Source organism: Scyliorhinus canicula, chromosome 8, assembly GCF_902713615.1.
Source record: "Scyliorhinus canicula chromosome 8, sScyCan1.1, whole genome shotgun sequence".
In the NCBI taxonomy this organism is placed as follows: Eukaryota; Metazoa; Chordata; class Chondrichthyes; order Carcharhiniformes; family Scyliorhinidae; genus Scyliorhinus; species Scyliorhinus canicula.
The window spans coordinates 197,253,903-197,267,231 of NC_052153.1; the positions used below are offsets into that span (position 1 = coordinate 197,253,903).

General features: G+C 58.0%; 1 protein-coding gene across 1 annotated transcript in view; it reads left to right on the top strand.

Moving 5' to 3' along the window:
* Nucleotides 1-13,329, top strand: part of cplane1 (ciliogenesis and planar polarity effector 1) — a 288,296-nt gene that overhangs the window by 91,651 nt on the left and 183,316 nt on the right. Inside the window, exons 16-17 of the mRNA XM_038803925.1 lie at nt 1,645-1,873; nt 6,915-7,081. Of these exons, the coding sequence (XP_038659853.1) occupies nt 1,645-1,873; nt 6,915-7,081 (396 nt within the window). The remainder of the gene's footprint in view (nt 1-1,644; nt 1,874-6,914; nt 7,082-13,329) is intronic.

Genomic DNA, 13,329 nt, shown 5'->3' on the forward strand with positions numbered 1-13,329 from the left:
GAGAGGGGAGTGAGGGGAGAGGGGAGTGGGGGGGGAGATGGGGAGTGGGGGGAAGAGGGAGTGAGGGGAAGAGACGGGGAGTGAGGGGGAGATGGGGAGTGAGGGGGAGATGGGGAGTGAGGGGAAGGGACGGGGAGTGAGGGGGAGGGGGGGAGGGGGAGTTGAGGGGGGAGGTGTTGGGGAGTTCGGGGGAGGGGAGACGGGGAATGATGGGGGGGAGGAGATGGGGAGTGAGGGTGGAGAGGAGACGGGGGAGGGAGGAGACGGGGGGAGGAGATGGGGGGGAGGAGACGAGGGGGAGGAGATGGGGGGGAGGAGATGGGGGGAGGAGGAGACGGGGGGAGGAGATGGGGAGTGAGGGGGGAGAGGAGACGGGGGGGGGAGATGGGGGGGGGGAGATGGGGAGGTGAGGGGGAGGAGATGGGGGGAGATGGGGAGTGAGGGGGAGATGGGGAGTGAGGGGGAGAGGAGGGGGGGGGAGATGGGGAGTGAGGGGGAGGAGACGGGGGGGGGAGAGGAGACGGGGGGGGGGGGAGATGGGGAGTGAGGGGGAGGAGACGGGGGGGGGAGATGGGGAGTGAGGGGGAGGAGACGGGGGGGAGAGATGGGGAGTGAGGGGGAGGAGACGGGGGGGAGAGATGGGGAGTGAGGGGGAGGAGACGGGGGGGGGAGAGATGGGGAGTGAGGGGGAGGAGACGGGGGGGAGATGGGGAGTGAGGGGGAGGAGACGGGGGGGGGGAGATGGGGAGTGAGGGGGAGGAGACGGGGGGGGGAGATGGGGAGTGAGGGGGGAGAGGAGACGGGGGGAGGAGGAGAGGAGATGGGGAGTGAGGGGGAGGAGACGGGGGGGAGATGGGGAGTGAGGGGGGAGAGGAGTTGGGGGGAGATGGGGAGTGAGGGGGGAGAGGAGTTGGGGGGGGAGATGGGGAGTGAGGGTGGAGAGGAGTTGGGGGGGGAGATGGGGAGTGAGGGGGGAGAGGAGTCGGGGGGGGAGATGGGGAGTGAGGGGGGAGAGGAGTCGGGGGGAGGAGGAGAGGAGATGGGGAGTGAGGGGGGAGGAGATGGGGGGGGCGGGAGATGGGGAGTGAGGGGGAGAGGAGACGGGGGGGGGAGGGGGAGTGAGGGGGAGGAGACCGGGGGGGGGGAGATGGGGAGTGAGGGGGAGGAGACGGGGGGGGGGAGATGGGGAGTGAGGGGGAGATGGGGAGTGAGGGGGGAGAGGAGTCGGGGGGGGAGATGGGGAGTGAGGGGGAGGAGACGGGGGGGAGATGGGGAGTGAGGGGGAGGAGACGGGGGGGGGGAGATGGGGAGTGAGGGGGAGATGGGGAGTGAGGGGGAGAGGAGACGGGGGGGAGATGGGGAGTGAGGGGGAGGAGACGGGGGGGGGAGATGGGGAGTGAGGGGGGAGGAGACGGGGGAGATGGGGAGTGAGGGGGGAGAGGAGTCGGGGGGGGAGATGGGGAGTTAGGGGGGAGAGGAGTCGGGGGGGGGGGGAGATGGGGAGAGTAGACATGCAGCAGATGGAGCTGTGTGGATTGGGTGCAGTGTTTTGGGGCTGGGTGAGGTGAACCGTTGTGTGTGGGTGCAGACCATGAACCATTGGTGTTGTAAGTAATTGCCGTGATGTTTTGAGCTTGTTAGCAGGTTGCCTGCCTCGAGTGGTATATTTGCAGCAGGATGGGATTTCAGCAGCAGTACGAGAACAGCGCCTGTCTGCGACCTGGAGTGTGAAGTATACACTCACCCTGATGCTGATTGGCAGGCTGATTCCTGAAGCTGTCTGGTTTGCCTCCAGTCTCGGGGACTGGAAAACCGCTGTGGTGCTGGGATTGGCTTCCAGCTTGTCCTCTGGAAACCTCCCCGAGTCTGTCAGGTACACCGCTGGTCAATGACATCCTGGGGTTTATGTCTGGTTGGCACTCTTACACGGGCATCGCACACACCTGCCTTGACTGACCTGATCATACTTTCCAGCAGTCCAAAAATGTACAGGTGATGTAGATTGGCCATGCTAAATTGCCCCTTAGTGTCCATAAAGGATGTGTAGGGCAATGGGATAGGGTGGGGAGTGAGCTTGGGTGAAGTACTCTTTCAGAGGGTTGGTGCAGACTCGATGGGCTGAATGGCCTCCTTCTGCACTGTAGGGATTCTATGGAGTGATAGGCTTGGAATTATAGGGGAAGTAACGTTTTAAAAGTGTCCACCAGGTAAAATGACGGGGTTAAACTGTTTCTGCTTCAATGCAAGGAGAATTACAAACAAGGTGGATGAGTTAAGGCTGGAGGTAGACACACGGCAGCAGCATGTCGTTGCTATAACGGAAACCTGGTTAAAGGAGGGGACAAAATGGCAGCTCAACATCCCTGGATACAGGACAGAGGGGGAGATAAAACGGAGGGGGAGTCTCAGTAATGGTTAAAGAATCAATTCCAGTTGTGAGAAGCGATGATATACTGAACAGGTCACAAACAAGGCTTTATGGGTTGAACTTGGGAATAAAAATGGGGCAGTGACATTACTGGGAGTTTACTGCACCCCCCCCCCCCCCCACCAAATAGTGAGAGGGAGATAGAAGAGCAAATATGGCGGCAGCATTCTGCCTGTAAGGACCAGAGGGCAATAATAGTCAGAGACTTTGACTATCCCAATATCAACTGGGATTCAAACAATATCAGGGGTACTGAGGGCCAAAAATCCGTGCGGTGTGTCCAGGAAATTTTATTCAACCAATTAGTGACAAACCCAACGAGAGGAGATGGAATTCTAGACCCAGTCTTGGGAAATGAAGAAGGGCAAGTGGGTGAAGGGACAGTTGATAGCTCCGAAAGCTAGTGATTCGAAACACACCTGTTGGACTTTAACCTGGTGTTGTAAGATTTACTGTACAAAATCATGAGGGGAGAGATAGAGTGGACAGGATAAAATTGTTTCCCTTGGTGGAAAATTCTAGAACCAGGGGACAGAGATTTAAGATAAGAAGCAGAAGGTGTAGAGGGGACATGAGGAAGAATGTTTTTTACACAGAGGGTAGTGGGGGGTCAGGAATTCGCTGCCCGGGTTGGTGGTGGGGGCAGAGACCCTAAACTCTTTTAAAAGGTACCTGGATCTGCACCTTCAGTGCTGAAAGCTATAGGGCTATGGGCCAGGTGCAGGAAGGTGGGATTAGAAAGGGCGGCTGGGTGTCCTTGGGCTGGCATGGACAAAATGGGCCGAATGGCCTCCTTCTGTGCTGTAACTTTTCTATGAGAGCCATCAGCATCGATGCCTCTGTGTAAACGAACTAATGTGATGCATTAAGTGAGTTGGGGGATGGGGATTACAGGCCTGTTTCCTGGGGGATGGGGATTACAGGCCAGTCCCTGGGGGATAGGGATTACAGGCCTGTCCCTGGGGGATGGGGATTACAGGCCTGTCCCTGGGGGATGGGGATTACAGGCCTGTCCCTGGGGGATGGGGATTACAAGGCTGTTTCTCGGTGATGGGGATTACAGGCCTGTTTCTGGGTGGTGGGGATTACAGGCCTGTTCCTGGGGGATGGGGATTACAGGCCTGTTTCTGGGTGGTGGGGATTACAGGCCTGTTCCTGGGGGATGGGGATTACATGGCTGTTCCTGGGGGATGGGGATTACAAGGCTGTTCCTGGGGGGGGGGGATGGGGATTACAGGCCTGTTTCTGGGGGATGGGGATTACAGGCCTGTTTCTGGGGGATGGGGATTACAGGCCTGTTTCTGGGTGATGGAGATTACAGGCCTGTTCCTGGGGGATGGAGATTACAGGCCTGTTTCTGGGTGGTGGGGATTACAGGCCTGTTTCTGGGGGATGGGGATTACAAGGCTGTTTCTCGGTGATGGGGATTACAGGCCTGTTTCTGGGTGATGGAGATTACAGGCCTGTTCCTGGGTGATGGGGATTACAGGCCTGTTTCTGGGGGGGGGGGGGGGGGGGGGGGGGTATTACAGGCCTGTTTCTGGGGGGGGGGGATTACAGGCCTGTTTCTGGGTGATGGGGATTACAGGCCTGTTTCTGGGGGGATGGGGATTACAGGCCTGTTCCTGGGGGATGGAGATTACAGGCCTGTTTCTGGGGGGATGGGGATTACAGGCCTGTTTCTGGGGGGATGGGGATTACAGGCCTGTTTTGGGGGGGGTGGGGTGGGGATTACAGGCCTGTTTCTGGGGGGATGGGGATTACAGGCCTGTTTCTGGGTGATGGGGATTACAGGCCTGTTTCTGCGTGATGGGGATTACAGGCCTGTTTCTGGGTGATGGGGATTACAGGCCTGTTTCTGGGGGATGGGGATTACAGGCCTGTTTCTGGGGGATGGGGATTACAGGCCTGTTTCTGGGGGATGGGGATTACAGGCCTGTTTCTGGGGAATGGGGATTACAGATCTGTTTCTGGAGGATGGGGATTACAGACTTGTTTCTGGATGATGGGGATTACAGGCCTGTTTCTGGGGGTGGTGGGGATTACAGGCCTGTTTCTGGGGGATTGGGATTACAGGCCTGTTTCTGGGGGATGGGGATTACAGGCCTGTTCCTGGGGATGGGGATTCCAGGCCTGTTTCTGGGGGATGGGGATTACAGGCCTGTTTCTGGGGGGATTGGGATTACAGGCCTGTTTCGGGGGGGATAGGGATTACAGGCCTGTTTCTGGGGGTGGGGGGGATTACAGGCCTGTTTCTGGGGGGATGGGAATTACAGGCCTGTTTCTGGGGGATGGGGATTACAAGGCTGTTTCTCGGTGATGGGGATTACAGGCCTGTTTCTGGGTGATGGGGATTACAGGCCTGTTTCTGGGGGGATGGGGATTACAGGCCTGTTTCTGGGGGGGGGATTACAGGCCTGTTTCTGGGGGGATGGGGATTACAGGCCTGTTTCTGGTGGTGGGGGGGTGGATTACAGGCCTGTTTCTGGGTGATGGGGATTACAGGCCTGTTTCTGGGGGGGGGGGGGGGGTATTACAGGCCTGTTTCTGGGTGATGGGGATTACAGGCCTGTTTCTGGGTGATGGGGATTACAGGCCTGTTTCTGGGGGATGGGTATTACAGGCCTGTTTCTGGGGAATGGGGATTACAGGCCTGTTTCTGGGGGATTGGGATTACAGGCCTGTTCCTGGGGATGTGGATTCCAGGCCTGTTTCTGGGGGGATGGGGATTACAGGCCAGTTTCTGGGGGGATTGGGATTACAGGCCTGTTTCGGGGGGGATAGGGATTACAGGCCTGTTTCTGGGGGATTGGGATTACAGGCCTGTTTCTGGGGGGGATGGGGATTACAGGCCTGTTTCTGAGGGGGATGGGGATTACACGCCTGTTTTTGGGGGATGGGGATTACAGGCCTGTTTCTGGGGGGATGGGGATTACACGCCTGTTTCTGGGGATGGGGATTACAGGCCTGTTTTGGGGGATGGGTATTACCGGCCTGTTTCTGGGGGATGGGGATTACAGGCCTGTTTCTGGGGAGTTGGGGATTACAGGCCTGTTTCGGGGATTGGGATTACAGGCCAGTTTCTGGGGGATGGGGATTACAGGCCTGTTTCTGGGGATGAGGATTACAGGCTTGCTTCTGGGGAATGGGAATTACAGGCGTGTTTTCGGGGGGGGGGGATGGGGATTACAGGCCTGTTTCGGGGATTGGGGATTACAGGCCTGTTTCGGGGGATGGGGATTACAGGCCTGTTTCGGCGATTGGGGATTACAGGCCTGTTTCTGGGGGATGGGAATTACAGGCCTGTTTCAGGGGGATAGGGGTTACAGGCCTGTTTCTGGGGGATGGGGATTACAGGCCTGTTTCGGGGGATTGGGGATTACAGGCCTGTTTCTGGGATTGGGGATTACAGGCCTGTTTCTGGGGGATGGGGATTACAGGCCTGTTTCTGGGGGATGGGGATTACAGGCCTGTTTCTGGATGATAGGAATTACAGGCCTGTTTCGGGGGGGGGGGGGGGGTGGGGATTACAGGCCTGTTTCTGGGATTGGGGATTACAGGCCTGTTTCTGGGGGATTGGGGATTACAGGCCTGTTTCTGGGGGATAGGGATTACAGGCCTGTTTCGGGGGGGGGGGGGGGGGGATGGGGTTTACAGGCCTGTTTCGGGGGGGGGGGGGGGGTTGGGGATTACAGGCCTGTTTCGGGGGGGATGTGGATTACAGGCCTGTTTCGGGGGGGATGTGGATTACAGGCCTGTTTTGGGGGGGGGGGGATAGGGATTACAGGCCTGTTTTGGGGGGGGGATGGGGATTACAGGCCTGTTTTGGGGGGGGGGATGGGGATTACAGGCCTGTTTTGGGGGGGGGGGGGGATGGGGATTACAGGCCTGTTTCTGGGGGATGGGGATTACAGGCCTGTTTCTGGGGGATGGGGATTACAGGCCTGTTTCAGGGGGATGGGGATTACAGGCCTGTTTCTGGGGGATGGGGATTACAGGCCTGTTTCGGGGGGTGATGGGGATTACAGGCCTGTTTCAGGGGGATGGGGATTACAGGCCTGTTTCTGGGGGATGGGGATTACAGGCTTGTTTCAGGGGGATGGGGATTACAGGCCTGTTTCTGGGGGATGGGGATTACAGGCCTGTTTCGGGGGGTGATGGGGATTACAGGCCTGTTTCGGGGGATGGGGATTACAGGCCTGTTTCGGGGATTGAGGATTACAGGCCTGTTTCGGGGGGGATGGTGATTACAGGCCTGTTTCTGGGGGTGATGGGGATTACAGGCCTGTTTCTGGGGGTGATGGGGATTACAGGCCTGTTTCTGGGGGATGGGGATTACAGGCCTGTTTCTGGGGGGATGGGGATTACAGGCCTGTTTCGGGGGGGGGGGGGGGGGGGGAATGGGGATTACAGGCCTGTTCCTGGGGATTGAAGCGCTGGGAGTTCCTGGTCTGGTTTGTTACAATTTTGCTTTAATATTTTTCAGAGGCCACAGGCGATCACTGCATTTACCAGAACACCTGCGGCCCTCCCAGTTCCTCCAGGGTAAACTCCAGGCGCTGTTAGGCTGCCCAGTGAATACTGCAATATCGTTGGAAAACCTCAATATGAACAGCATTCTGACTCCAGGCAACAACTCCAGACAGCTGACAGGTGAGAGCTGAATACCAAACTCACTGTCTGAGCGATCTCTGCACCATAGCAATATATCATCAAGGTGTTCAATAGACAGACAGAAGGACGTTTATTACAGCAGCGTTAGAGTCAGTGAGAGGGGAGATGGACAGTGATGGGGAGAGTGGACAGTGATAGGGGAGAGTGGGCAGTGAGGGGAGAGTGGACAGTGATGGGGGGAGTGGGCAGTGAGGGGAGAGTGGACAGTGATGGGGAGAGTGGACAGTGATAGGGGAGAGTGGACAGTGATGGGGAGAGTGGGCAGTGAGGGGAGAGTGGACAGTGATAGGGGAGAGTGGACAGTTATGGGGAGAGTGGACAGTGATAGGGGAGAGTGGACAGTGATAGGGGAGAGTGGACAGTGATAGGGGAGAGTGGACAGTGATGGGGGAGAGTGGACTGTGAGGGGAGAGTGGACAGTGATAGGGGAGAGTGGACAGTGATAGGGAGAGTGGACAGTGATAGGGGAGTGTGGGCAGTGATGGGGGAGAGTGGACAGTGATGGGGGAGAGTGGACAGTGATGGGGGAGAGTGGACAGTAAGGGGAGAGTGGACAGTGAGGGGAGAGTGGACAGTGAGGGGAGAGTGGACAGTGAGGGGAGAGTGGACAGTGAGGGGAGAGTGGACAGTGATGAGGAGAGTGGACAGTGATGGGGGAGAGTGCACAGTGATGGGGAGAGTGGACAGTGATGGGGAGTGTGGACAGTGATGGGGGAGAGTGGACAGTGAGGGGAGAGTGGACAGTGATGGGGGAGAGTGGACAGTGATGGGGGGAGAGTGGACAGTGATGGGGGAGAGTGGACAGTGATGGGGAGAGTGGACAGTGATGGGGAGAGTGGACAGTGATGGGAGAGTGGACAGTGATGGGGGAGTGTGGACAGTGAGGGGAGAGTGGACAGTGATAGTGGAGAGTGGACAGTGATAGGGGAGTGGACAGTGATAGGGGAGAGGACAGTGAAGGGGGAGAATGGACAGTGAGGGGAGAGTGGACAGTGATAGGGGAGAGTGGACAGTGATGGGAGAGAGTGGACAGTGATGGGGGAGAGGGGACAGTGATAGGGGAGTGTGGACAGTGAGGGGAGAGTGGACAGTGAGGGGGCAAAGTGGACAGTGAGGGGAGAGTGGACAGTGATGGGGGAGTGGACAGTGAGGGGAGTGTGGACAGTGAGGGGAGTGTGGACAGTGAGGGGAGAGTGGACAGTGATGGGGGAGAGTGGACAGTGAGGGGAGAGAGTGGACAGTGATGGGAGAGAGTGGACAGTGATAGGGGAGTGTGGACAGTGAGGGGCAGTGGACAGTGAGGGGAGAGTGGACAGTGATGGGGAGAGTGGACAGTGATGGGGAGAGTGGACAGTGATGGGGGGAGAGTGGACAGTGAGGGGAGTGTGGACAGTGATGGGGGAGAGTGGACAGTGATAGGGGAGAGTGGACAGTGATGGGGAGAGTGGACAGTGAGGGGAGAGTGGACAGTGATAGTGGGGAGTGGACAGTGATAGGGGAGTGGACAGTGATAGGGGAGAGGACAGTGATGGGGGAGAGTGGACAGTGAGGGGAGAGTGGACAGTGATAGGGGAGAGTGGACAGTGATGGGAGAGAGTGGACAGTGATGGGGGAGAGGGGACAGTGATAGGGGAGTGTGGACAGTGAGGGGAGAGGGGACAGTGAGGGGGCAAAGTGGACAGTGAGGGGAGAGTGGACAGTGATGGGGGAGTGTGGACAGTGAGGGGAGTGTGGACAGTGAGGGGAGTGTGGACAGTGAGGGGAGAGTGGACAGTGATGGGGGAGAGTGGACAGTGAGGGGAGAGAGTGGACAGTGATGGGAGAGAGTGGACAGTGATAGGGGAGTGTGGACAGTGAGGGGCAGTGGACAGTGAGGGGAGAGTGGACAGTGATGGGGAGTGTGGACAGTGATGGGGGAGAGTGGACAGTGAGGGGAGTGTGGACAGTGATGGGGGAGAGTGGACAGTGATGGGGGAGAGTGGACAGTGATGGGGAGAGTGGACAGTGAGGGGAGAGTGGACAGTGATAGGGGAGAGTGGACAGTGATGGGGGAGAGTGGACAGTGATGGGGAGAGTGGACAGTGAGGGGAGAGTGGACAGTGATAGGGGAGAGTGGACAGTGATGGGGAGAGTGGACAGTGATAGGGGAGAGTGGACAGTGATAGGGGAGTGGACAGTGATAGGGGAGTGGACAGTGATAGGGGAGAGGACAGTGATGGGGGAGAGTGGACAGTGATGGGGGAGAGTGGACAGTGATGGGGAGAGTGGACAGTGATGGGAGAGAGTGGACAGTGATGGGGGAGAGTGGACAGTGATGGGGGAGAGGGGACAGTGATAGGGGAGTGTGGACAGTGAGGGGAGAGTGGACAGTGAGGGGGCAAAGTGGACAGTGAGGGGAGAGTGGACAGTGATGGGGGAGTGTGGACAGTGAGGGGAGTGTGGACAGTGAGGGGAGAGTGGACAGTGATGGGGAGAGAGTGGACAGTGATGGGAGAGAGTGGACAGTGATAGGGGAGTGTGGACAGTGAGGGGCAGTGGACAGTGAGGGGAGAGTGGACAGTGATGGGGAGAGTGGACAGTGATGGGGAGTGTGGACAGTGATGGGGGAGAGTGGACAGTGAGGGGAGTGTGGACAGTGACGGGGGAGAGTGGACAGTGATGGGGGAGAGTGGACAGTGATGGGGAGAGTGGACAGTGATAGTGGGGAGTGGACAGTGATAGGGGAGAGTGGACAGTGATGGGGGAGAGTGGACAGTGAGGGGAGAGTGGACAGTGATGGGGGAGTGTGGACAATGAGGGGAGTGTGGACAGTGAGGGGAGAGTGGACAGTGATGGGGGAGAGTGGACAGTGAGGGGAGAGAGTGGACAGTGATAGGGGAGTGTGGACAGTGAGGGGCAGTGGACAGTGAGGGGAGAGTGGACAGTGATGGGGAGAGTGGACAGTGATGGGGAGAGTGGACAGTGATGGGGAGTGTGGACAGTGATGGGGGAGAGTGGACAGTGAGGGGAGTGTGGACAGTGATGGGGGAGAGTGGACAGTGATGGGGGGAGAGTGGACAGTGATGGGGAGAGTGGACAGTGAGGGGAGAGTGGACAGTGATGGGGGAGAGTGGACAGTGATGGGGGAGAGTGGACAGTGATGGGGAGAGTGGACAGTGAGGGGAGAGTGGACAGTGATAGGGGAGAGTGGACAGTGATGGGGGAGAGTGGACAGTGATAGGGGAGAGTGGACAGTGATAGGGGAGTGGACAGTGATAGGGGAGTGGACAGTGATAGGGGAGAGGACAGTGATGGGGGAGAGTGGACAGTGATGGGGGAGAGTGGACAGTGATGGGGAGAGTGGACAGTGATGGGAGAGAGTGGACAGTGATGGGGGAGAGTGGACAGTGATGGGGGAGAGGGGACAGTGATAGGGGAGTGTGGACAGTGAGGGGAGAGTGGACAGTGAGGGGGCAAAGTGGACAGTGAGGGGAGAGTGGACAGTGATGGGGGAGTGTGGACAGTGAGGGGAGTGTGGACAGTGAGGGGAGAGTGGACAGTGATGGGGAGAGAGTGGACAGTGATGGGAGAGAGTGGACAGTGATAGGGGAGTGTGGACAGTGAGGGGCAGTGGACAGTGAGGGGAGAGTGGACAGTGATGGGGAGAGTGGACAGTGATGGGGAGTGTGGACAGTGATGGGGGAGAGTGGACAGTGAGGGGAGTGTGGACAGTGACGGGGGAGAGTGGACAGTGATGGGGGAGAGTGGACAGTGATGGGGAGAGTGGACAGTGATAGTGGGGAGTGGACAGTGATAGGGGAGAGTGGACAGTGATGGGGGAGAGTGGACAGTGAGGGGAGAGTGGACAGTGATGGGGGAGAGTGGACAGTGAGGGGAGAGAGTGGACAGTGATAGGGGAGTGTGGACAGTGAGGGGCAGTGGACAGTGAGGGGAGAGTGGACAGTGATGGGGAGAGTGGACAGTGATGGGGAGAGTGGACAGTGATGGGGAGTGTGGACAGTGATGGGGGAGAGTGGACAGTGAGGGGAGTGTGGACAGTGATGGGGGAGAGTGGACAGTGATGGGGGAGAGTGGACAGTGATGGGGAGAGTGGACAGTGAGGGGAGAGTGGACAGTGATGGGGGAGAGTGGACAGTGATGGGGGAGAGTGGACAGTGATGGGGGAGAGTGGACAGTGAGGGGAGAGTGGACAGTGATAGGGGAGAGTGGACAGTGATGGGGGAGAGTGGACAGTGATAGGGGAGAGTGGACAGTGATAGGGGAGTGGACAGTGATAGGGGAGTGGACAGTGATAGGGGAGAGGACAGTGATGGGGGAGAGTGGACAGTGATGGGGAGAGTGGACAGTGAGGGGAGAGTGGACAGTGATGGGGAGAGTGGACAGTGATGGGGAGAGTGGACAGTGAGGGGAGAGTGGACAGTGAGGGGAGAGTGGACAGTGATGGGGAGAGTGGACAGTGATGGGGGAGAGTGGACAGTGAGGGGAGTGTGGACAGTGATGGGGGAGAGTGGACAGTGATAGGGGAGAGTGGACAGTGATGGGGAGAGTGGACAGTGAGGGGAGAGTGGACAGTGATAGGGGAGAGTGGACAGTGATGGGGGAGAGTGGACAGTGATGGGGAGAGTGGACAGTGAGAGGAGAGTGGACAGTGATGGGGGAGAGTGGACAGTGAAATGAAAATGAAAATCGCTTATTGTCACGAGTAGGCTTCAATGAAGTTACTGTGAAAAGCCCCTAGTCGCCACATTCCGGCGCCTGTCCGGGGAGGCTGGTACGGGAATCGAACCGTGCTGCTGGCCTGCTTGGTCTGCTTTAAAAGCCAGCGATTTAGCCTGGTGAGCTAAACCAGTGATGGGGGAGAGTGGACAGTGAAGGGAGAGTGGACAGTGATGGGGGAGAGTGGACAGTGATGGGGGAGAGTGGACAGTGATGGGGGAGAGTGGACAGTGATAGGGGAGAGTGGACAGTGATGGGGAGAGTGGACAGTGAGGGGAGAGTGGACAGTGATGGGGAGAGTGGACAGTGATAATGGAGAGTGGACAGTGAGGGGAGAGTGGACAGTGATGGGGGAGAGTGGACAGTGATGGGGGAGAGTGGACAATGATAGGGGAGTGTGGACAGTGAGGGGAGAGTGGACAGTGATGGGTGAGAGTGGACAGTGATGGGGAGAGTGGACAGTGATGGGGGAGAGTGGACAGTGATGGGGGAGAGTGGACAGTGATAGGGAGAGTGGACAGTGATGGGGGAGAGTGGACAGTGATGGGAGTGTGGACAGTGATGGGGGAGAGTGGTCAGTGATAGGGGAGTGTGGACAGTGATAGGGGAGAATGGACAGTGAGGGGAGAGTGGACAGTGATAGGGGAGAGTGGACAGTGAGGGGAGAGTGGACAGTGAGGGGAGAGTGGACAGTGATAGGGGAGAGTGGACAGTGAGGGGAGAGTGGACAGTGATTGGAGTGTGGACAGTGATTGGAGTGTGGACAGTGATGGGGAGAGTGGACAGTGATAGGGGAGTGTGGACAGTGATGGGGAGAGTGGACAGTGATGGGGAGAGTGGACAGTGATAGGGGAGTGTGGACAGTGATAGGGGAGAGTGGACAGTGATAGGGGAGAGTGGACAGTGAGGGGAGAGTGGACAGTGATGGGGGAGAGTGGACAGTGATGGGGGAGAGTGGACAATGATAGGGGAGTGTGGACAGTGAGGGGAGAGTGGACAGTGATGGGTGAGAGTGGACAGTGATGGGTGAGAGTGGACAGTGATGGGGAGAGTGGACAGTGATGGGGAGAGTGGACAGTGATGGGGGAGAGTGGACAGTGATAGGGAGAGTGGACAGTGATGGGGGAGAGTGGACAGTGATGGGAGTGTGGACAGTGATGGGGGAGAGTGGTCAGTGATAGGGGAGTGTGGACAGTGATAGGGGAGAATGGACAGTGAGGGGAGAGTGGACAGTGATAGGGGAGAGTGGACAGTGAGGGGAGAGTGGACAGTGAGGGGAGAGTGGACAGTGAGGGGAGAGTGGACAGTGATAGGGGAGAGTGGACAGTGAGGGGAGAGTGGACAGTGATTGGAGTGTGGACAGTGATTGGAGTGTGGACAGTGATGGGGAGAGTGGACAGTGATAGAGGAGAGTGGACAGTGATGGGGGAGAGTGGACAGTGATAGGGGTGTGGACAGTGATGGGAGTGTGGACAGTGATAGGGGAGTGTGGACAGTGATAGGGGAGAGTG